The 23,084-nt window shown below is 44.4% G+C and overlaps 1 protein-coding gene across 1 annotated transcript; it reads left to right on the forward strand.

The window, feature by feature from the left end:
• Positions 1–240: 240 nt before the first annotated feature.
• Positions 241–21,854, forward strand: LARP4 (La ribonucleoprotein 4). Its single transcript, XM_075525662.1, is given in 18 exon segments — positions 241–395; positions 6,222–6,366; positions 7,974–8,132; positions 8,477–8,552; positions 9,100–9,236; positions 9,992–10,095; positions 11,136–11,246; positions 11,632–11,685; positions 12,325–12,534; positions 13,030–13,133; positions 16,794–17,027; positions 17,835–17,883; positions 18,084–18,242; positions 18,835–18,956; positions 19,237–19,405; positions 19,637–19,865; positions 19,868–19,989; positions 19,992–21,854. Coding segments are annotated over 18 exon segments (2,337 nt in total). The 5' UTR covers positions 241–377; the 3' UTR covers positions 20,127–21,854.
• The last annotated feature ends 1,230 nt before the right edge of the window (positions 21,855–23,084 follow it).

Below are 23,084 nucleotides of genomic sequence, written 5' to 3' on the forward strand. Positions count from 1 at the left end.
AGGTCGGAGCCCGCGGCTGCCTCCCGCTTCCCCGCTCCGTGCCTCGGCTCTGCGGGGCAGCCCACTCCCGCCCGCGGGGGGCGCCGGCTCCCCCCGCGCAGTGGTGCAGCCGCCGCGCCCCCTGGCGGAGCGGTTCCTTCCCGCTCCCGCGCGCAGGGAATGGGCCGGCCCGGCACCGCCCGTGCCCCGGAAGCGCTCGGCGTGCTCCGGAAGAGGCGGTGGGCGGCGGAGGGAGGGAGGGAGGGGGCCGGGCCCTGGCGGCAGCAGCCGGAGGCGGAGCCCGGGTGTCCTTATCGCTGGCGCTGGCGCGGCCGCCGCCGGGCAGCGGGGAGCGCGGCGCGGATCGCGGGCCCGCCGGCCTGGGCGCGGGCGGCAGGATGCTGCTCTTCGTGGAGGTGAGGCGCGGCGGGGCGGCGCGGGGCCGGGCCATGTGGCGGGAGGCCGCGCACGCCGCTCCGCGCCGCCGGCCGCGCCGGGGGGAGGGGACGGGGCTGACACAGCAAATCCGGGGGCGGCGGCCGCGGGCCTGGCGGGCGGGGAGGGGGGGCTCGGCGCTCTGGAAGGTTCCGCCGGTGCCGGGGCCTCCGCGTGGGGGCGGCGGGGGGGGGTGAAAGGCACCGCGGTGACCTTCCGGGGGAGCCGCCGCACCGCGGCCTGCCGTGAAGGTTACGCGCGGCGCGGGCCCTGGGGCGGCCGGGGCCGCCGCGCCAGCCCCGCTCGGCGGCGGGCGGGACTCGCGGGGCCTCCTGCGCTTTGGAGGGGGGCGGCGGGGAGCGGAGCGGCCCTGGCAGCGGCGGGGCGGGCCCGGCCCCGCGCCCCTCGGCAGCACACGGCCGCCGCGCCGGGCTGCACGCCGGCGCTTTCGACTGGGCCCGGGCGCGCTGGGAGCGGCGGCGCGGCCCGGGCGCGGCGTCTGCGTTAAATCCGTTAATTAAATACCCGGGGTTGATGGCGGGGGGTGATCTACGGCAGCGGGGGGAGACGGTTCGGCCGGCGGAGCGGCCCTGCCGCTTCTGAGCGCGCCGGGCCGGGGGCCTTGTGGGGGCGAGGAGCGCGGCTGCGAGCGCGGGCGGCCCGTCCCGCGGCGCGGAGGTCAGGCGGGGAGGGCGCGGGGGGCGGGCGGCTCGGTGCGTCCCTCCCGGCGCGTCCCTCCCGGCGGCACACGGGCGCTTCGCGGGGCAGGGCGGGCGGTGGGCAGCGTCTTGGCCCGGGCCTGGGTCGGCAGCCGCTGCCCGTGCCGGTGCTTCACCTACTGACGGCGTTTGACGGGATTCGGTGAAGCGGTTTCAGCATTTGCCGGAGAAACCCAGGCAACAGCGCTGATCCTTTAAACTTTGCAGTAGGTTTTGTCCAAAAAGCGTACAGAGCAAACAGCTGCTGGGTTAACTAAGAGACCACTGAGGGAAGCCGGTCGATCGCTAAGGGTGTATTCAGCTGGAGTGTGGCGATGGTGGTCTTGTACGTGAATACCGACATATATTCTGCAGTTAAGAACCTCTAAATAAAAAGGCTTGGGAAACACCTTCTCTTTCGTAAGCTAATTGCCTCGGTTCTGAACTGAATGTTACTTGATTTGCACGGGGAGGAAAAAAGGTGTCACGAACGCAGAATGACAGGTCTTAAGGATTTGGTTTTACAGTATTTAACTTGAAGAGGAACTGCTCAAGCTGATCGGAGCTGCAGCCCGATGACGGCAGCCAGGAGCTGCGAGCAGCCAACCTCATCCGAGGCCAAGCGTGGCGGAGAGGAGCTGAGCCTGCGAGACGGAGGTGGCCCCTCCAAGTAGCAGGCGTGCAAGGCAGGAACCCGCAGCAGTGACATGGAGCGGTTGTGTTGTGGATGGGGCTCGGGCTGCTCAAAGGGAGCTGAAGCAGATCAGAAGCCTGCGAAGCCAGGCAGCGCACGTCCGGGTGTTTAGTGAATCCTTTTAAAGCACAAACTTGACTTACTTTGGTAGCTTTGTTTGATCTCCTCCTTTCTCTTCCACCGATAGTGTTGCGAGTTAGTTTTTGTGACCTTCATTCAGGAAGCATCGATAATGTTTAATTTTGAGCTCCTGAGGACAGTCCGGAATTTCCGAAGGTGCCTTTTCACTGCCAGGACAGGGAACTTGAGCTCTTGACCAGGTGTTCTGAAACACCGCAGTCGGATGCTTGAAAGCAGACTGCAGCGTTTATCTCGGGATCTTTGGGGTTGCCTGAACACTAAGGTACAGAACAGGATTGTGTTAGAAGTCCTGAAGCTTCCGAGAGGATTAGCTGGCTTGCTTTAGCTGTCAGCGTTAGATTTTAGACTTAAGTGAAGTGTGCACATGGTGATTGTGAATCGATTCCTTCACAGTGTGCACAGTGGAATCCGGTTTTCCTTGAATATCTTCTAGCTTAAAAAACTTGCTGCAGCGAGGGAACGGTGTAGGGCTTGTGCTCTTTTTCACGCATTAATGTTTGGGGTAGGTCTTGTTTTTCACTTGCAGCCGGGGCCAGCATGCTGTTAACAATCGATAATGAAGGTGCTTTGGGAATGTTATTAAATGCATTGTGAAAAATGTAATTGATAATGGCTTGCTGTGCCTGCTTTGGGTTTTGGTCAGTCGGGTACGTGTTCCTAATTCATTATATTAGTAATTTATTGGGAAAATTGAAATCTGTGCATTTCAGGTGGGTGAAACGCTGCCCTAATTGTTGCCAGCGATGTTTCCTAGCTAGAAAACCAGGACTGTGTGAAGCGCTGAGTATTGCTGGCCCTCTTTTTTAGCAGGTGAGGCTTCCTGCTTCCCTCTAGGTGACAGACCCCCCAAATTGTCTCTGTTCGTACAGAAGGGATGGACACCGTTGACACAAGCGAGGGTGGTACCATCTTCCTACGGCACAACTGCACGTTTGCTTTACCGAGGGGTAAAGGAGGCAGCCCTAGTCCTCGGGTGCTTGTGCTGGCTAATGAAAAGAACATGCTGCAGTCAGTGGAAGTAACGCTCTGTGACCATTAAAGTTCACGCGTGTTTTGAGGATTACCTGGGCGGTTCAGAGTACTGAACCGTTCTTACGTGAGATCCATCAGTCAGCTCCAAAGGAGTTCTGCGTGTTGCTTTTGGTGTGACAGCAGCTTCCTCTCTTTTTTTGGTTTGCTTCGCAGCCTGGGTGAGCTTTAGAAAGGTGACAGGTAACTGCACTGGCCCGTGTCTGAGTCCGCTGCAGATGCCTCTTTCCCTGCCCGTCGCGTCCCCCAGCCAGCACAAGGCTTTTCTTTGCCAACCTCCCATAGGTTTGCTGACCTTTGTTTTTTTAATGTCTGCTTACATTTCCCGTTCTGGAAAATGCTTAGATTCTCACCTCACAAGTTTTATGAAATTCTCTTCTAGATTTTTCCCTTAGCTTCCCTTCTAGAGAGTCTGTCTGCTCTGGGAAATCTGTCACAAGCTCAGTGTTAAGATTTGGGTTGCAGGGTAATTTGAATTAATATTGAAATAGAATGCGTTAAAAGAAACTCTGAGTACTTTCATTTTTGTTGGCTTAATTGAATCTGTTAAATGTAATTTAGACTGTTGCAATAAGAAAAATATTCTTTGCCATCCTTTCAAAATGAAATAGATGCTTTGATAGTCAATTTTGAGGAATTGCTGGAGGAGAATCTTTGATTCACATTTGCTGAAAGTGAGGTAAACTAGAGGGAAGCTCTGCTGAGGAGGACAGCTTTGTCAGCGCGTGGATACCAGCGAGTGTTCCTAACCTTTGTAACTCTGTAAAGCTTTAACCTCATCATGAAAGTTCCCGATAGCAGCTGGGAGGATTGTTCTGCAGCCAATCAAAGGGGCTCGGTATTTGTTAGCCTCAGTTAAATAAGCAAGAATTGATATTTTGGCCTTCTCTTCAGAAGAGCCGCGTGCCAGAATGGAGTGGCGCTGCTCCTGGTGCAGAGCAGCCTGTATTTTTAAAAAGCTTATGTAAATTAGGGACTTTCTATCCTCTCAGAGTCCATGGTGTCTTGCTATTAAGATGGATGACATCAGGGCTGGGTCTTGCAGAATTGCATTACATGTCATTAAGTCTTTCTAGAACAAAGAGGAAGTAGCCCACGCTCTGTTTCAGGTGTGTATTTCGGCCGTTGTATTAATAGCCCATTCATCACTTTATCAGCCTGAATCTATTTAGTTTCTTAGCACTTTTCACTTGGACCTGTGATTTCTGAACTCCTGTGTTACCACGTGTGTTGTTCGGTATTTGCTGAAGTGAATAACATCATCTGCTGTACGCAGGGTTGCTTTTTACTTATGATCAGCTCCAGAAGTGTAGTAATCTCCCTACAGTGTTTCAGTTTCACTTTATCATACTTATTCCTTAAAATTACTTTCAGCTTGAGCTAAACGCTAACCTCAAAGACATAAGGTAGTGAGGCAGTGTTTATTTTTATAAAATAATGAATCATCTCCTGGATGTGTCTTATCTTTTTTGCTTTGATGAAACATACATTCAAGGAAATGGAATCTGCTGGTTTTCAGTTCTTGAGTAGGTACCCACGCTGACAGGTATGCTGCGACCCAGGGGTGACCAGCAGTTGAGCTGAGTTAAGTTTTGAACTTGCTGAACTGCATCGGCAGCGAGAGTATGTGGGTGCAACAGGTTACCGGGTTTTTCTTCTAAGGTTGTTTTGTTGGAGAACAACTACTCTGAAAACGAAGAAGGGAAATGTACCTCTGTCCTTTCGCACTGAACTATTTCTAGTTCTTCTTTCTGTTTCCAGCTATATTCTTCTGCTAAGGTTAACGAACGAAAGGGGGAAGGCTCCGTTGCTGTGTGGATTAAATCAGCGGTGCACGGGGGATTTTGAATCCCAAAGAGGGCCTTGCAAAAGTTGTGATCTTTGTTTCTTCTTCTCTCGTGGTTGTCTTGAACCTCTCCAGTGTTTGGAGGCTTTTCATTACTGAATTTGGGCTTGCAGCAAATGGCTTTGGAACTAGGTGTGACCTTGGCAGAGGAATTATCTCTAAAGCTATTGCAACTGCTTCCTTATCCTTTTGCTTTATGTTTGAGGCCTGGTAGTAAGCCACTCCTTAATTTCAGAATCCAGGAGGCTGGCCTCTGAAATATCAAACTTCCTTATTTGTGAATTTGTGAGATAGGAGCTAGGATTAATGGCTTTCGCCTTTTAAATTCAAGCAAATGGCGTGAGTGAAGTGGACTACCTATCGTTCAATGTCTGAAGGAACCTGTTCAGAGGAAACTGTTTTAGTTGCTTGTAGGGTGTTAGGAATTCTTGGGAGGAGAATTTCTGCAAAAGCATAGTTTTCTTGTTGATGTGGAAGTAGTTAGTTTTATCACGGTAGAGCGAAAGCCATTACAATGTTTATCCTCTGTGCTGTTGCTGGGTTATTGGACGCCTTACTCGAATGCCTTTGAGCTTCTGAGCAGCCGTCAGGAGGGGACCTTGGAGGGCACCATCTTTTGCTGTAGAAATAAGTGTCTGTCAGGTTCCAGGTTGGAATCGAGCCATTTCTCTTGTCTGTCTCATGTTCTTATGTTTATGCTCTTACTCTAATTATGGCCCTTGTTGCCCAGTCTCAAAGTGAGACGATCCTGTTGCCCCCTCCCAGCAGGCTGCGATGGTGTGTATGTTTGTCTTGGCACTTCAGAAACTGTAATCTCCTTGGTTACAGGTTTAAGGAAATTATTAGCATACACTGATGTGTGTGAGATGTAGGTAAACTCATGGGGAAATCGGGTAGTACTCGGGTAAGCTCATGAGGAATCCTGGCATAGCACAGGTGATGCTTGGTTAGTATAGATGTCACTAATTCAGTAAGTCATTAGTTTCTTCTCCTTGAAATATGTTTTTTTTACCTTCCTTTCTAGGAAGGGGTCTGGAGGAGGGAAAATTTCCCTTTCTGGTGAAAGGGGACTGGAGCATTATGACAGTCAAGTCTTTAAAAGCTTGTGAGTTACCAGAGTCCTTGACGGCTAGCCGCTTCCTCTGCTGATGTTGTCGGATGTCAATAAAGAGAGGTTGAAGGCAACACTTCTAATGGAGGTAGAAATGAAATACTTGGAAAATACCAAGGATTTTCCTGTTTTGATTAATGAAAAATCACATAGGTGCTTAATAGCTGGGTAGACACTTGAGATGTGGAACTCTAGAAAATCACTAAATTCACCTATATTGCCTGGCTTGACTTCTAAAGCATCGTGGGATTATTTTTCCTAATAAAAGTGTTCTGGTCTCTTCAGCAGGTAACATCGAAAGGTGCTGGCTTAAACCCCAACGCAAAAGTGTGGCAAGAAGTACCCCAAGGGAGTGGTGAGGCTGTGCCACCAACAAATGGCGCAGAGCACTCATGGCAAGAAACAGCGGCTGCACAAGGGACTCATACCGAGGGTGAGATGTCGCGGGCCCAGGGTGAAACACTAGCTGTGATACGTCCCTTGCTAGGTAGCACTGAGGGCTCCCTTACAGAGTTCAGCACTGAGAGGCAACCTCTTGCTCTTGTCCTTGAGGTCGTTAGTGCTGATGTAGCAACGAGTATGAAATGAATGTGAGAAAGCGGTAGGCAGGTTATAGAGATTACAGGTCTGACCGGTGAGCTTTGGTTTAGGGATTCAAGGTGTCCAGAGCTGCGCTAGGACAGAATACTTCAGCAGGTAACAGGATCTGAGGGGCCCGGTGATGACTGAGTAACGCGCTAAGAGGGAAACAAGATGCTAAATGTGTAGAAATGGACTCATGACTTGTATTGTTCACCATTGCTGCACTTTAGCACACACTTGACCCTGTGAACGGGAAGATAAGATCTGAGGGCCACCTACAATCCTGGTAGATCACTGAAGGTGCCGCTGAGAACTGTTAGACAGTAGCGTTTGTACTGGAGTGAGAACTGCAAAGCATCTATGATTAGCTCCTTTCAGTTTAGTCTGTATTCCATGTCAGTCCCCATTTTCCATACTCACCATGTGGTCAGTCCTGTTGTCCAGAACTAAATATTCAAATGGTTTATCTCTTCTGACTTGGCTTAGAGTTGATATGAAGCCAATTGTATAGCTGAGGTTACTCAAAATACGGCAGAGGCCTGTTAAGTAGGAAGCAGAAGATCCCTTGGAAAAAGGTTTAGGAAAACTTAGGGATAAAGAAGGAAGGATTCACATTTGTGTGCCCTGTCAAAAGTTTCTGGTAAGTCAGCAGAAGTGAAGAGAGAGTACTGAGTTTGTGCATTGGCTGAGAGAAACTAATTTGTCTCTTCATAACAATGTGAAGCAATCATGGCAGTGTTACGCTGCTGGAAAATTAACGGCAGTTTTTCCAAATATGTTGTTCTTGCTTTTAACTTCTAATGTAAGTAGTTGAATAGTATTACTTCTCAAAGTATGTTTTTTAGTGGATTCGTTGTTAGTGTGGAAAAGATCTAGCAGAGCAGTTGATTTTTTTGAACAATCTCCTTTGCCTGACTGTCAGATTAAACTGAAATTGCGCTTGTTTCTATCTCAAGCAGCTGTGGTGAAGACTAAGCTGAGGTGTCCTGAATAAGAGATTGGCCAATTTCAATGTCATTCCACTGTGGTTTATAACAATCACCAAGTGCTCCCGAGTCCTTTATATAAATAAGAATCGTGTAATGCGTTGAAGTGATGTAAGCTATTTTAGTGCTTTGTTTTTAGGAACCTCGTTCAAATACTTTAAATTTCAGGTGGAAAGCCCGTTTTTTAGATCCTCTGCCACTTTTGGGGATCTTACAATTTCACGATCCTGTTATTTACTTTTCCCCGAGACCCTAGTGCAAACCAGAAGATCTTCCTGAAATTGGAGAGGTAGAAAGTGCTCTCCAATACAAAGTAGGCGCTGAAAGTCTAAAAAACGTGACCTAAGTCTAGATGTTTTCAGTTACAGCATTCTCAAGTATTTGTTCTAATGTTAGTAGCCAAAAGTTTTCAAATGGAAAATGTTCTGAAGGCTATAGTAGGTTTTCTGTTGATGATGTGTTCTTTTGCCAGGTAACATAGAGATTTCAGAGGATAGCTGCAAGCAATATGAAGTGATGTATTCCTCGTCTTGTGAAGCCACAAGAAATGGCACTGGAGTTGATGAAGCATCTGCAAATGGAATTGTCCTAGCAACTGAAGATCTCGGATACCAAATCTATGAAGTGTCTGGTGAGTATTCAAGTTAGAATACCACTGTCAGTGTCTGTAATCCTCTGAAGTCTGCTGCAGTTATGACGTGACTTGCAAATCCAGAGTAGGAACTTTGAAATGTTCCATTCGGTGCATATTCAAGAAGATCCAAGCCTGCCATAGCACTTGGCTGAGTAGGTGAAACCGTGGGATCGAAATTGCTTTGAGAATGTGTAGTATGGAGGTCTTTAAGCGTGTCTCATGACCGTTTCTTCTTGGTCTTACCCAGAAGGATTAATTCTTTTATTGTACAATGAAACGTGTTCTTGCATTGTATTCTTCCCATGAAACTGAGATCTGATGGTGAATGTGATAACTTTTAGGCGAAGGCAGCTCCACTGTGTCCACAGAAGACATTAGAGAATGTTTGAAAAAACAACTCGAATTCTGCTTTTCACGGTACAGTACAGTTAATTCAACTTTGTATAAACCCTTTATTAAAACCGTTGGCAATTCTTTTCCCTTTTTTTGGCTTGATACATGCTGTCATCTTCATAAAATGTTAACTGTGAGTGAGAGTTGGTTGCAATATGAAACAAGAGTTGCTAAAATGCTGTAGAAACCCTGGGGTACCTTCTGGGTGTTTCAGTCCTGTCCATGCATCCTTGTCCTTTAGTGAGAATTGAATATGACTTCTGTGCTTCACACTTGTAAGACGTTGAAATAATTTAGCTGTGTATTACCAGAAGAGGTCTCTTTGGCAAGATCCTTTTTGCAGACTAACATGCCAAGCACTGTAACTTTCATTAAGTTTTTTTAATTATCTTCTGCTTTGTGTTGATCTGCTAGGATTTTTTTCCAGGAGAGAAAATCAGGGTACATTGTGGCTAGAGTTAGCTGTGAATGGTATTGGTGAATATTTAAGCCTGCAGTTATCCTGCTTTTTTGAGGCTTCTGTAAGTAAAGTTCAGGATTTTTATAAAATAGTGGACTTCTGTCTTTTTAGTGAGAATCTTTCAAAGGATCTCTACTTGATGTCTCAAATGGACAGCGATCAGTTTGTTCCAATATGGACAATTGCCAACATGGAAGGTATTAAGAAGCTGACAACTGATATGGACCTTATTCTTGAAGTCTTGAGATGTAAGTCTGGGTGTTTGGTGGCTGTATTAGTAGAACAAAGGATCCTTCTTTGCTCTAGAGAAGTGTATTGGTGTCTCAGCTGGTTATGGCATATTGTTCTGGTAAATGGTGACAGGAGCCTCATTCTGCAGAGATGTTTGAATAAGTGGCTGTTCCAGGCTCCTGAATTCTAGTTATGCTTTAATAATAATCTGCCCCAGTAAGAGGCTACCCGAAGACATTGCTAGCAATGAAAGTCTTATTTTGGGAGTAAACCTAGTCTTCTGATTCAGTGCAACAGTTTACTAGAAAAAGCTTATTAGAAAAAGTTAGCTAGAATTCTTCTGACATGCTGTCCTGTGCTGGTTCTGCACATGGCTTCTTGTGGAAACAGTTGCAAGTGAACTTTTTAAGTCTTTATTCTGACTTGATTTCCTTCTTCTTATCTGAACTTCTTCTATTAGGGCTCTGTCTAGGAATGTTTTTGTATCCTCTTACTTGAATTTGAGCTGGGAGAGAACTGAATTTGGGACTGAGCATTTTACATATCTGAGCTGTAGAGGGAGGCAACATCAGACAAACAGCTAAAATGTACTGAAAATCTAACAGACTATAGCTGATAAAACAGTCCTTTACCCTGAGTTCAAGAAATCTGGCTTCTTAAGCAGTCCATCGCAGTTCTTTGTGACAAGCTGGATAATGGAGTCTAGTCCTGCTGAGATGTTTTGCAATGCACAATGTCCAATATTAAGCCAACTCTTCTATTTTAATTTTAGCTTCTCCTATGGTACAAGTGGATGAGAGAGGGGAGAAAGTTAGACCAAACCACAAACGATGTATTATCATTCTCCGTGAGATCCCTGAAACAACACCTATAGAGGTAAATAAATAGAAAAGAAAGAAATAAAATCCTGTGGATGTTTTTGGAAGGTATCTTCAACAGTCCTTCAAACAGCAACAGGAAGTGTTGCTTAAAAGGTCAACTGGTATTTAATTTGATTAAACACAGATATTTTTCTTGTAAACCACATAAGTAATTTTTCCTGCCTGGATGTATTGTCAAAGAAGCCAAAGCAAAAACTTGTTGTCATTGTTGTCCCTTCCCATTATTTACTAATGTATTAAAATGCTCTTCAGTAAACTTTTTTCCACAAAAAATTGAGCTAGCTAGGCTTTTCTGGAAGGCAGTTTGAACTGGTCTCTTTTCAGATCCAAAAATAAAATCAGTCCAGGGCATAGCTTGGAATTCAGGCTGAATTTTTGTCACAGTGGTAACTTTACTTGAAGTCAGACGGTTGTTTTGGCAGCAAGAAATGTTACTAAACATTTCTCATTCATTGTGACCCAGTGTGAGCTGAGCTCATTATGTTCAGAGAAGGGAGGATAATAAAATTCCTACTGATATTTGGCTAACAGAATGATTTAGTTCTTTGTTTTTTAAAGTTGTAACACAGAGTGTTTGTCTACTAGCATTTTTAATTAGTTCTTTAATGCAAACCTTGAACAGCTGCTTTGCCCTCTCTTTAAAATCTGATTATTGCAAAGCTGTCAGGTTGCCTTGATTTAGAAATATTTCTTAGAATCATTCTTGTCTAGATGACTCTTCTGATGTAAAGCCGTGTTTTTGCTACCTCCTTCATATAGAAGTATCACCAGTTCTACACCGATCTTGATTTTCTTATCAAATGGGCCTGCTGCTTTTTATTTGGGGAGCTCAGTAGGCTGGGCTAGTATTCCCGGGTTCAGAAACAGGTAGAGGATAATGTGGTGTCTGGCAGACCTGTCGAGGGAAGGAAGGAACATCCCTGATCAAGGGAAAATTGCAGCTGAGGAGCTGGAGTGTCACTTGTGTTGGTTTAGTGTCCCATTTACAGCTTAGCGCTCGGTCCCCTTAACTGCCTGACTTCTTCTCTCCCCTAGGAGGTTAAGGCTCTGTTTAAAAATGAAAACTGCCCCAAAGTGATAAGCTGTGAGTTTGCTCACAACAACAACTGGTACGTTACATTCCAGTCGGATACAGATGCGCAACAGGTAAGGCTGCCTTCAACTGTTAATGACATCTCGGTTTTGTTATTAATACTTCCCCTGCTCAAGAGAATGGCACGTGTGCTTCCTGCAGCTAAAAGAAATGTTTATTTACTGGTCCCCCTTTTTTATTTTAAGAGGTTATTGGCAAATTCTAGTTAATGGAGAAAGAAGCTGAGAGACTGTAGGGTTATAATTCCCTTGTCTGCCTCTTGCCTCAGTACTCTCTGGCCATAACTGAAATCTCATATCCTGAATTTGAAGTGTTAATGAATTTAGCTGGGCTAACAGGGAAGCACATTGCTACACATTCATGTTAAATTGTGTGATATCCTTTGAGAAGTACAATTTTATAAAGATGTTCTAATGTTAATCTCTTTTGTATTTGCAGGCATTTAAATACTTAAGGGAAGAAGTGAAAACCTTTCAGGGCAAGCCAGTAATGGTAAGGCTGCTTTATATGAGGTTTCTGTTTGAATTGAATTATATATTGTTTCTATTTGAATGATAGTATGCATTTGTGGGGAGGAACTAAGGAATTAGCAGCAGGATAGTTCATAGCACTTGCTCTGTAGGCTGTTAACTTGAATGAGGTCACAGGTAGCTTTGAAAAATTACAGTTCAGTGGCTGCTGGTTATTCACAGTGCTGCTTCCCATGAGGTGTGAAACACATTCCTGTTTTGTCTTCCCTTCTCCGCTTTCCCCAGAATCTGGGTCTGCAGAACTCGGGAGCGGGACTCTTGCCATCATGTGTCTCTAGCTTGAGTTAACTGCTCTACAAATAAGGCTGAAGCAAGCTGTTAGTACTGTGAGAGGAACTGTCAAAATTCCGCTATAGAAAGCAGTGTTTCTTTTAAACCTGACAGATTCTCTAGTTAAAGCAGCGTGCATGTCCTTCGCTTTAGCATGCTGTAAGAATGTAATCTGTGTTGATTTTTAGCAGAGTTTTTATTTGTAAGCAGTAATCAACCTCCTTGCTCTTCACATCCCTTCTGTTATCATTTCAGTAGGCAAGAAAGGCTCCATGTCCTGCTTCTCCTTTTCTCCCAACTAATGTATGTGATGTGATTTGATATCTTGCAGGCAAGGATAAAAGCCATCAACACATTTTTTGCTAAGAATGGTTACCGGGTAGTGGATTCCAGTGTCTATACTCAGCCAGTTCAAACACAAGCACAGTTTGCCTCGCCACTGTTTATGCAGCCTGTATATAGTCCTCAGCAGTACTCTATTTACAGCATTGTGCCTCAGACGTGGTCTCCAAATCCTGCACCTTACTTTGAAACACCACTGGTAAGTAACAGCTGATGAAAATGAGGGGAGGTAGCCTGCAATGTCAGTAATAATTCGGTTAATGAATCAATAGGGTTAGTGGGTTTTTCAGCTGTAGTATGCGCAGGTTTTCCAGTCAGATCCCTCTGTTTTATGACACTTCATGTTACGCCATGGGCCTGATAAAGCAAGACAGTCAGAGAGGCTGCATGTCTCACCATTGGCTGCCATTTATTTCAAGAAATGTTGGTGTGAAATTCCATTATCCAGTAGCTAGTGTTCTGGAAGAGCTTTGTAGCTCTTCCAGGAGCAGGAGGACTCTGATGCTAAAGTAGATGTGCAGACTGTTAACCTGGTGGGGTTTTCTCTTTAGTAGTAACTTTACAACATACTAGATATGGTAGCCCAGCATAAAAGTACAAACAGACTAGACAAATAACTGCTGAAGCTGATCTCATAAAACTGCAAACGTTTTTCTTTTTAGTTCAGTCATTGAGACTGTTCTGTCTGTTGCAGGCCCCCTTTCCTAACGGTGGATTTGTGAATGGCTTTAATACACCAGGATCATATAAAACAAATGCTGCTTCTTTGAGTATAGGTCGCCCATTCCATAGAAATCGGTAAGATAGCTCTGTCAGTTGTTTGCTCTCTGAGAACTTTCAGTATTGAGATCCTGAAGTGTTCCTTGCACTTGTAAAATGCAGCGCCTTCTGATGGGACTAGGTTACTTATTTTGTTTATCAAATATGTATGACGTTTTTCAACTTGATTTATAAAATAAAATTAAAATCAAGGTGGCAGCTTAAGATCCTAAAATAATGGACATATGTGCCGGAGAGAGCAAAGGTAACTCCTTTAACAGCCTCAGAGGAATTTCTGCAGACAAATAAATAACTTTCTCTTAAGGTAATACTTCTAATTATGTTTGTTATACGCAGATTATAAACTCCTGCAGCACAAACGTAAGCTTTTCCTGTTGTGTGATTAGTCTTGCAGAGAGCCATTCAGTTTATGCAGCTGAGAGTTGCATGCCCTGACTGCTGTATGCTAAAACTGCTTGATGCTGAGTCTGTTACTATAATTTATTTGCTTTATCCCCATCTTTCCTGATAACTGTAAGGACTCAGATATAAACACCGGGGAGGAGGACATAGCTTTCTATTTGCTGGAACAGTACTCTGTAAATACAACGGAGTAGTGATCTGTTTGTGTGGGTGGAAATTGTTTTATTTGCAAGCTCTTTCACTGTATTCAGCATGCGGGCTGGTAGCATGGGAATTGCTTTTTATACTGTTTGAGAAATTGGTTGACAACTGCCCGCACCATAAGTGGTTTTGTGATGCAGTTAAGGTTTGTGGCTGTTGGCAGAAGGTGAACTTTGGAATTTGGTCTGCGGTGACTCAGCAGAGTCTTAGTACAGGCTGTGAAGCTGGTAGTATGACTCTACTTGGAAGTCGGGGCAGCTGATTCAGTTACAGCTGATCAGCTCTCAACTAAGATCTTTTTATAAAGGGTTGGGGTTTTTTTTGCCTTAAATTGTGCCCAAACTTAAAGCCTGTAAAACTCTCACGTATATGGATCCCCATAGAAGTATGGATGCTGAAACTGTACAAGAATTGTGTGTACCCAGATATTAACATCTTGAAATGCCCACAAGTTCACTGCTGCCTTGTAGAAAACATCTGTATAATCCTTAAGCTTTTAAAACTCTTTTGGTTATGTTAAGACTTTCATTTGTGAAACTTCAGTCATTGCGAAGTTAGAGCTTTAGGGTCAAGCGTGTACAGGTTCTGCTGGTCTGTCTTGGTTGGCTTATCTTTCCTGCCAATCTTGCTCAGCCTTTGTGCTAGTACAAAGCTCTGTTTTTGCGGTAATAAATCTTCATATTCTGGAAGCCGACGTTAGTTATGCTTCAGCAGGATTCCTTTGCAAACAGGAGACCTGCTGAGGTAACAGTGAGGCACAGCCCTGAAGGTTTGGCCCAGTGATGATCAAGTATCGCGCTAAGAGAGAACAGGTCCAACAGTCGACTGTCTGGGCAGCCTGCACTTCATGCTTTTCCTTCTTTTTGCTCTCTCACATCATCTCTCCTTCTCTCTGCTTCTTTTCTTCCTTATCTTTCCTTGTCTTTTCTGCTTTGCTCTTCTGCCCAGACAAGATTGTGGCCTTCTCAATGACGGGTAAGATTATGAGATCTGAGGGCTGAATAATGACTTCAGAATCTTCCATTTTAAGAACGAATTGAACAAAACGGAAGAATTTAGTTAGCTTACCTCCTCGTCCCTATGGTGTTTGCTGATGGAAAACCTAACCTTATTGGGGCCTTAAAACTGGGTCGTAATGCTTCCTGAAGCTGTGAAGTATGAATTAATCTTTGTTCAGCGTATTTTCTCTTGAAGTGCAGAAGAGCTCATTTGGAGAGGTTCATCCAGCTGCTGCTTTTGGGTTTCTGTCCTGGCTCGTTAAAGTTGATTTGTTTTGTCATACAGGCAGTTAATAGTTAAGTATTGGATTTTTCTCTGTAGCTAAACATTTGTTGAAGCCGGTCATGTTTATTTTGTCCTGATTTGTTGCAACATCCTTGTGGGAAAGGAAGATTGAGTCTTTGTAACAGAGAATCCTCAGTGCTAATATTGGTTAAATTGATATTCTTCTGTCCAGCCATCTAAAACGTAACTTAAAATGTCTTTGGTAAAGCAGACTAATTTGACCACTCAAAATTGGGCTATTAAAAGGTGTATTTTGTTCTGCTTTCTGGTTACATGTGAAATGCTGCAGAACTTCCAGCTGTTAATTGCAAGGCTATGGAGAAGTCCATCAGATAGCGGTGGAGTTAATTTTTAAAATACCACAGGATGACGGCTGAGCAGAAGGGGGAATGTGCTGCTGCTACAGCCACGTCACTTACTGCTCTTCGGATTTAGTGCTAACAAATGACAATTTGTCATTCGTTGAATTCTCCTATTTTGCTTTCTTTTCCTCCCGACTTAAATTCTCTGACCAAGTGGGAGAGAACAAGTTTATTGGTGGAAGCTGGAAGGCAACCACCTCTTTGTTAGGCAGTCTAGGGTCTGTGGCATCCACAACATGCCTTTCCGTATTCACTTAGCTTAAAGAAATGAGAAGCTCCATGATTTATGGTCTGTTGAAAGAAAGGACCCTTCTTCAGGCTGCTCCTTGGTTACTTTCTAAGAGATCGTGTAGTCAAGTGAACTCCTCCCGGACAGGAATCATACATTGGCTGGCAGTGGGAGAATTTCTTCTGATTGCATGGAATGTTATAGTGAGATTGTTTAAAAACAATAAGCATGCAAAATCCTCCTTCTGTCCTTAAATTATGAGATGTGCAGGGTTGACCAGAGGAGAAAGATATAGTTTAAGGTCCTTGCCGAAGCTGGTTGGTGCTGCATGGAAAAGACAGCGAGGTGCAGAAGTGGAAAATAGTCTAAGGCACCTGAATGCTGCTCCAGAAAACTGTTCCGTGTTATGGTAGGTCAGAGTTTTTCTGGGTACGTCTGCGTTTAGGACCCTGAGCCTTAACTTACAGAAACACTGAGCATGCACGGCTGCACTGATGTTCAAAGGAAATACAGCTTTAATGCAGAATAATCAATAACTGGGTAAAATGTCTGGGGTATTGTTAAGTGCAGAGTCAGTGTTGTGGGTGTTTGAGAACAGGAACAGTGAGACTTAAGATCCTGGCTTTTCAAGCTCTTGGGGAGGTGGGCTCTCAGCTACCCTAGCCTTATCTCCCCTGTTCTCTTCAGCCTATTTAGTCATCAGCTACTCCTGGCTTCTCGTTTCAGTTCAGTTTTTTTGCTTGTGGCCAGATGGGTTTGTTCCCCAGGCTTGGCTTAGTTCTCCAGATCACTTTCCAATACCCTGTGCCCATGCTGCAGGCCCAGACAGAGGAAGAATCCCTCCTTGGGTTCTTTCTGGCTCTTCTACCATCCCTAGGTTGTGGGGGGGTTTTGTTGGTTGGTTTGGTTTTTGGGTTTTCCCCCCCTTTGGTACCCATTGGGCAGTGATCTCGATGTTTTCTTCAAATGGCAACACTTGACAGGAGGGGAGGTTGCAAGAAAACTAGAACAAAAGGAGTAGATGGAGGTAAGGAAGAACAATTTCTCTGTTCTCGACAAATGTATGTAGGAAACAACTTCTCTGATGGAGTTCCTGAGCTCCCCCTTTCTTGTCAGCTATGGATTAACTGTAGTTGGTGGTAGTTTTGCATCTTGTTCTTTAAACTCTGGATTACACAGCTGCTGCTCTGTGTCCTGCAGTGTGAAGCCTCATTTCCGATCGTCTAACAGCTCAGAACATGCTGTGGAGGGTCCAGCTGCTGTCAGTACCATGCCAATGGGGGATGGACCACTGAACAGAACCAACTCAAGGAATTTTGGTATGGAGCGACATAGCAGTACGTTAACTGGGCACCAAGACCAAGGTTATTCCCAGAAGGATTCTCCTACTGCACAGATGGAGCAGAATGGCGATTATGGCATTGGCAGGGGCAGGTAAAGAACTGTGTGCACTGCTTTTTGCTGTAACACAACAATGCGGTTGGGACGTGGTGTTGGAGGTTCAAATGACTTGTGTGAGCCAAGGATCATCAATCACTGGCACAATGTATGTTGCTGTAAAGACTGACCAGGAGAAAACTGACATTTAAATAAATCAGGTGTGATAAATACTTAACTGGGAGCATGAATGCTTCCTGCTTGACTGTACAGCTATGAGTTATTCTGACAAACACCTTGCGGTAAGAGAGTGAGGTGGCTTTATTTCAAAATAACCGCCTGATTTGTCCCTAGAATGAAAACAGTTGCTGAAGTAAAGTTGGTATTTGTGTTGCTGTAAATAATAAGCAAATCCTCGGTTGGGGAATTTGATGCTCCTCAACATAGTAAGATCAACTGGTTTTATCTTTTTTTCTGTTAATTCAGGCTTTAGACACTTGAAAATAAGTGACCAAGACAGATATGTGAGAAATCAGATGAATAAGTTTATTACTATAAAATTATAGGATACAATTCTATAATATTATAGTCTAATTGTCACTGTGCTTGTTCAGCTACAATGCTCTAGGGTACCTCCTCCACAAGGAGAGAAAGGAGAAATTGTTTCCCGTATTGGCTATGTTCCAAGAGTGTAAGAGCTTTGACCCCTCCTGAAGATGGAGAACATCCCAGAACTGTATCTTGAGAAACATCAGTAGGCTGCTGTAAATCCCCTGCCACAGGCTCCCCTTTGTGCAGATGAGTGCGCGCTTCAGCTAGATGAATGCGCTTACTGACTTTTTTTTTTTTTTTTTTCCTTTAAAGGAGGAATGTTTTCAGAGGTCGGAGGAGACGAGAAGATGACCGGGTTTCAGTAAGTTCCACTTCCCTTATTGCAAGGAGTTGCACAAAGTGCAATGTGTTGGCTTTGCGTTTATTGAAGGAGTAGCATAGTCCTTAAATTCTCAGATTACACTGTGGGTCTTCACTGTTTCTAGGGAATTCCCTGACACTTGCCCAGCGCTTTTAATGCTAGGCGTTATGGCTCTATTAATGGGTATTTTCCTTCTCTAGAGACCTCAGCCTTCAGCAGAAACAAAGACTCAGACACCAAAGTTTGACTTGCTAGCATCAAATTTCCCACCTTTGCCTGGCAGCACAGCAAAAATACCGGGAGAGCCTGTGCTGGAGAGCAGGATGTCCGATATCGTTAAAGGAGTCTGCAAGGAAAAGGTACCCGCTCTTTTCTCTGGCAGGCACGCAGGAGTAGGTGTATGCTGTGTCTCCCTTCTCCCCTGCTTAAAGAATCAGTTTGTTAGAGCTGCACGTTAGAATGCTTTAAGCCCAAACATCATACTGTGTTTGTTAATATAGTAGTGCATTTGCTGTCTTTCTGTTCTTGGATTTCCTTGGCTGTTTGCAGGTGTTTAGCTGAAGCTTCTGTAATTACACTGTTGTAAGCTCAGTACTGTTTTGGAATAAAGCAGGAAAATGAGGAGTGTTGGCTGTTGAAGTAGGAACAGTTTGTGTGTAGTGTAGGCAAGGGCTGTTTCCAGATGAATCTGTTCTTTGAGCTGGTGGGGCTAGGCATTGATAGTCCAGGTGATAGAGCCTTACTTCTTGTCTTATCTGCTGTTTGTTTTGCCCGCATAAAGGGTGATTGCTTTAGAGGCGATGCTCCAAAAGAAGTAGAATTCCTGTAATTGGAACTTGAGCAGTCTTTGGAAATATCCCACTTTTCAGATGTCTTGAACTGGCATATTGAGGAGCAATTGAAGCACATCTGCGGTCTTTCCATATTTTGCAACTTATACTTTCTGTACAGGAAAGCAAAGATTTGCTGCCCAGCTGTCCAGCTCCTGCTCAGGAAGAACAGACGCACAGCACTGTCCAAGAGCCTGTGACAAGCGTGAGTTCACCAAGTGAGACTGAAGCTGTGGTGTTAAGGTATGCAGACTGCTGGAATCGAGAATATTAAAATTTGCATGTTCTAGCAAAGACTCTTGCTGGTGTCTGGCAAGATGGCAATAACGTTTGTTGTTTCTTCTCTGTCTGTGGTAGGCAGCTTCTCTAGAGGCCACTAGATGGAAATAAATCGTGGTGGTAATGGCTGCACCATCCTGTTCTGCAAAAAATGCAGTTGTGACTTCAAAGAAAGAAAATACTTTCTCAAACATTAATTTTTGTGTTAGTAGGTTTTAATGTTAAATTGTTGTTGATTTAACAGCACAGTTCAGCCAGACAGCAAACTGGAAGAAGTGTCTGCTCAGAAAGATGTTACAAGCCACGCTTCCCCACCGGTGTCTCTTTCTCCTGTCAGTGCTGCAAAGCCGCCAAGGACAAATACCACTTCCCCTTCTACTAATGCAAGTGCAGCTCCCGCTTTGTTGACGCAGGTAAGGCCCAGAGCAGGGAGTGAGTGGGGAGCCTGGGGAGCTTCCTCTTGGATGTGCTGATGTAGCACTTGGGACCTTCTCTTGTGCAGTTTGCCGCAGCTGTGGTGCAGTCGCTCGCTGTATGTGTTCTTGCTGTTGTGCCTTGACAGCTCTTGTGCCTGGGATAGTTGGGAAGAGCGTAGCGTGGTTATTCTGGTGTGTAATCCTTGCTCTTCTCCCTTGGTCCCAAAGGAGCCACGCAAGCTAAGCTATGCTGAAGTTTGCCAGAAGCCCCCAAAGGAGCCTCCTCCGGTTCCTGTTCAGCCTCTTAGGGAACATCGCACCAACATAGTTCCCCCTGCCAAAAATGAAGAAAATGGCACACCTGAGAGGGCTTCGGAGAAGGCCCATGACAAGGTTGAAGGTCGAATGAAGGATTATTCTGGGTTCCGAGGCAACGGGCCTCCCAGGGGAGCTGCTGGGAAAATCAGGGAACAGAGGCGCCAATTTGGACGCAGATCATCGCCTCAGGGAGCACCTCGACGTATCGGCAAGGAGCAGTATGTGCCACCCCGGTCACCAAAGTAACACTTGTCCAGCCAATTATTCTCTATTTAATTTGAGCTGTGGACTAATAAGCAGCAAAGGAGACTGTGAGAAAGAAGTATTCATGAAGGGGAATACTGAACTGGAGCGTGGCTTGTGTGGAGAAGTTGTGGAGGGTCCCAAAATTCATCTCTAAAAGTGATTTCACAAATGCTGGAGGATTCCAATCAATATAAATATAGAGATTATAATTTTTGTATTTTTGTTTTTAATTTGCAGAGGGTTTCCTGCTTGAAATCAGTTTTGGGGTTGTGAACTAGCATTTTGACAAAGTGAAAGAATATGAATTGACAAATTAACCTGTCCCTCAGTGTAGGAGGAAAAGGATAAGAGAATATTATTTTTGAAAAACGAGCATTTCTGTAAAATTAGAACTTTTTTTAACCTATTTAACATTTGGCTTGTCGAATGATGTGTCTGCCATTGATGGCCTTGCACTGCAGAGCACGTCTGCAGCTGAGGTGCTTGGTCAGCGTGTGAGTGGAACGAGTGCAGCCAGATACTGTTGTCATGACTTAGTCACTGATGATAAAACCTGAATGTACTACTGTAGTAAACCTTGTGTTTCCAGCTTGAAGTATAGTCTCTTGACCTTACTAATAATTCATTCAGCAAGCTTTTTAAACTATAATTTTTACAGGATACTGGATTGTAGATCAGAGCACATGGACAGCAAAAATTGTCCTCTAGACACAATTGGATGGAGGCAGAAGGGAGCACGTCAGAATTTTTAATTTGCCCTTTTTCCTCGCCTCCTTTTGAGGGCAACTTCTTAAGTTTGGTTGGGTTTTTTCCTCGCTTGTTACTCTCTCTAATCTCTTTATTACAGACTTTTGTGCATTTATCTTGGTATGTTTTCCTGAGGCAGGCCCAGTATAGGATTGATGGGTGGCTACGCAGTATGTGATGTTAGCTTCACCAGTAAAGAGCCTGGAATTCCAGTTGCAGATGTGGAATTCTGCCTTGCAGTGGGAACTCTGGGCACAGAGTTTTGCGTGCCCCACCAGGGTTAACCTGATGTCGCTCTGAACGGCTGGCAAATCAGAGACGTGGCTGGGTTTTCTGTATACTGACCTATCTTTGTGTTCTGGAGTAGGGTATTGGATGCTGTATACTAGAAATCAGGGTTTATATCTACTGGGAACTCATTGTTTACAGCTGATGTAGTAGCAACTGACTTTTTTTAACTGTTTAAAGTGGAACTACAGGTAAAGAGTTAAACAAAACCCCTCATGTTCAGAGAAGCTCCTTGAAAGGTAGCGTCTTGCCTAGCTGTATGCTGACGAAATTTGCAACACTATTGTGCAGTAAGTGGTTAAGTTTAAAGGTGATTACTGTAACAACTGAAATAGGAAAATTCAGTGCATTAATCTGCCAAAATCAGCATGCCAGGGTTCAAAGTTCTGTATAAAGTGTTAGGGAAAAGTAGCTTCCAGCAGTAAGAATCACACTTTTTTTTTTTTTTTTTTTTAGTGAATAGCAAGTGTACAAATTTAAAGTCGTAAGTTGTGAACACTGGAAAACTCAATTGTGATATATACCGTAAACATCTTAGTAATATATGCTAGTGTTGCCATTAGAATGAATGTAAGTGGCAGTTAAAATAACTGTGAAAATTTTCATCTTCTGATTTCTTAGCCAGATAACCCGTGGCGACTTCTTACTCAGTAGGCATTCTCTATCAACTGCTTTGAGAACACTCATATCTATTTTTATAAATATATATATAAAGCCAGAGTTGTCATTTCTCTAACTTATTATTCAGCTTGGCAATTGCTTTGATTTGATTCATAACACAATATAATGTATTTATGCGGTTAACTGTTCATTTCTACGCATGTTATATATATACACATATATATATATATTAAAAAAACCAAAATCATTATTCACTTTTAAACTACCTGTACTGGGTTTGGGAGGTTTTTTTAATTTAGTAAAAAAATCGTTGATCACATCTACAGTTTAGGGATGCTTACAGAACCCTTCCCATTTGTTTTGATAATGCTAACGTTTGTTGGAACGATAGAGAAGTTTAAATGTTTAAAAGTGTTAAAAGTTCTGAAATGAAATGAATTTGAAGTTAATTTTTAATCATTTTAAAGGCTATAAAAAATTACTGCAGTCAAACTGGAAAAAACAAACCTGTATGATAGTCGCAGATATTCAAGGGTAGATGTGCACTGTCATTGCAAAGTCGAGTGAGCGGTGGGATGCTAAGAGCTGCTGTAAGCTCTTTGCTGTTCAGAGGAAGAGCTGTTTGTGAAGAGGCTTGTGCAGGTGCAGATGTTGATCTCCAGCCTCTGTGGTAAAGGCGGTGTGCGAATTCTGATCCACGCAGGCATCCACTTTCAGTGCAGTGCATAGAATAGCCTTGTAGTGCTGAAAGTACCTGAATTCTTAACAATTGTGAAATGTAACTTCTTCATTTATTAGATGTGGAAAAAAAAAACCCAACAACTGCAGTTCAATCTTTCTTGTAAGGTGATTGGAAAAACTTGACCGTGGAAAGGATTCTTTGTATGTCCTGGGTGTGCGTGTTCCAGCAGCAGATTATGGCTCTTGTACAGTGTATGCAAATAAGTCTGTAAACCTGTTGGCTTTTTCCAGCATATTCAAACTTCTATCAGATTAGGGCGCTCATAATTATTTATTAAATACCTGCGTGCAAGGATTAACATTAGCATTTCCCTTCTCTCCTCTCCCCTGCTGCCATTTGTAACTGTGGTTTTTGGTTTTTTCCTTTCTATTCTTTTGTGTGGCGGGGGGGGGAATAACCAAGTAAATATAAAGGCTGTGAAAACCATAGTTTCGTGTGCAAGTTCTCCTGCAGTACTTGTATTGCATGGCAAACATATAACTTAGACGGGCTAGCTGCTACGTTCTCATCCCCGTAATGGACTCAGGCAAGCTACTGTGTCTCTACCCACCAAGTTTGCCTGTTCTGACAGAGTGGGGGAAACAGGGACGAAGCGATCGTTTGGGAGCCAGACCGGCTGCTGGTGCAGCTCATTGATTTCATTTGAGCTGTGTCATTTTATCAGCAGAGGTGAAACTGTCCCTTGTTCAACAGCGATGTTCAGTTTGCACTTGA

This window comes from Mycteria americana, chromosome 26 (genome assembly GCF_035582795.1).
Source record: "Mycteria americana isolate JAX WOST 10 ecotype Jacksonville Zoo and Gardens chromosome 26, USCA_MyAme_1.0, whole genome shotgun sequence".
Lineage (NCBI taxonomy): Eukaryota > Metazoa > Chordata > Aves > Ciconiiformes > Ciconiidae > Mycteria > Mycteria americana.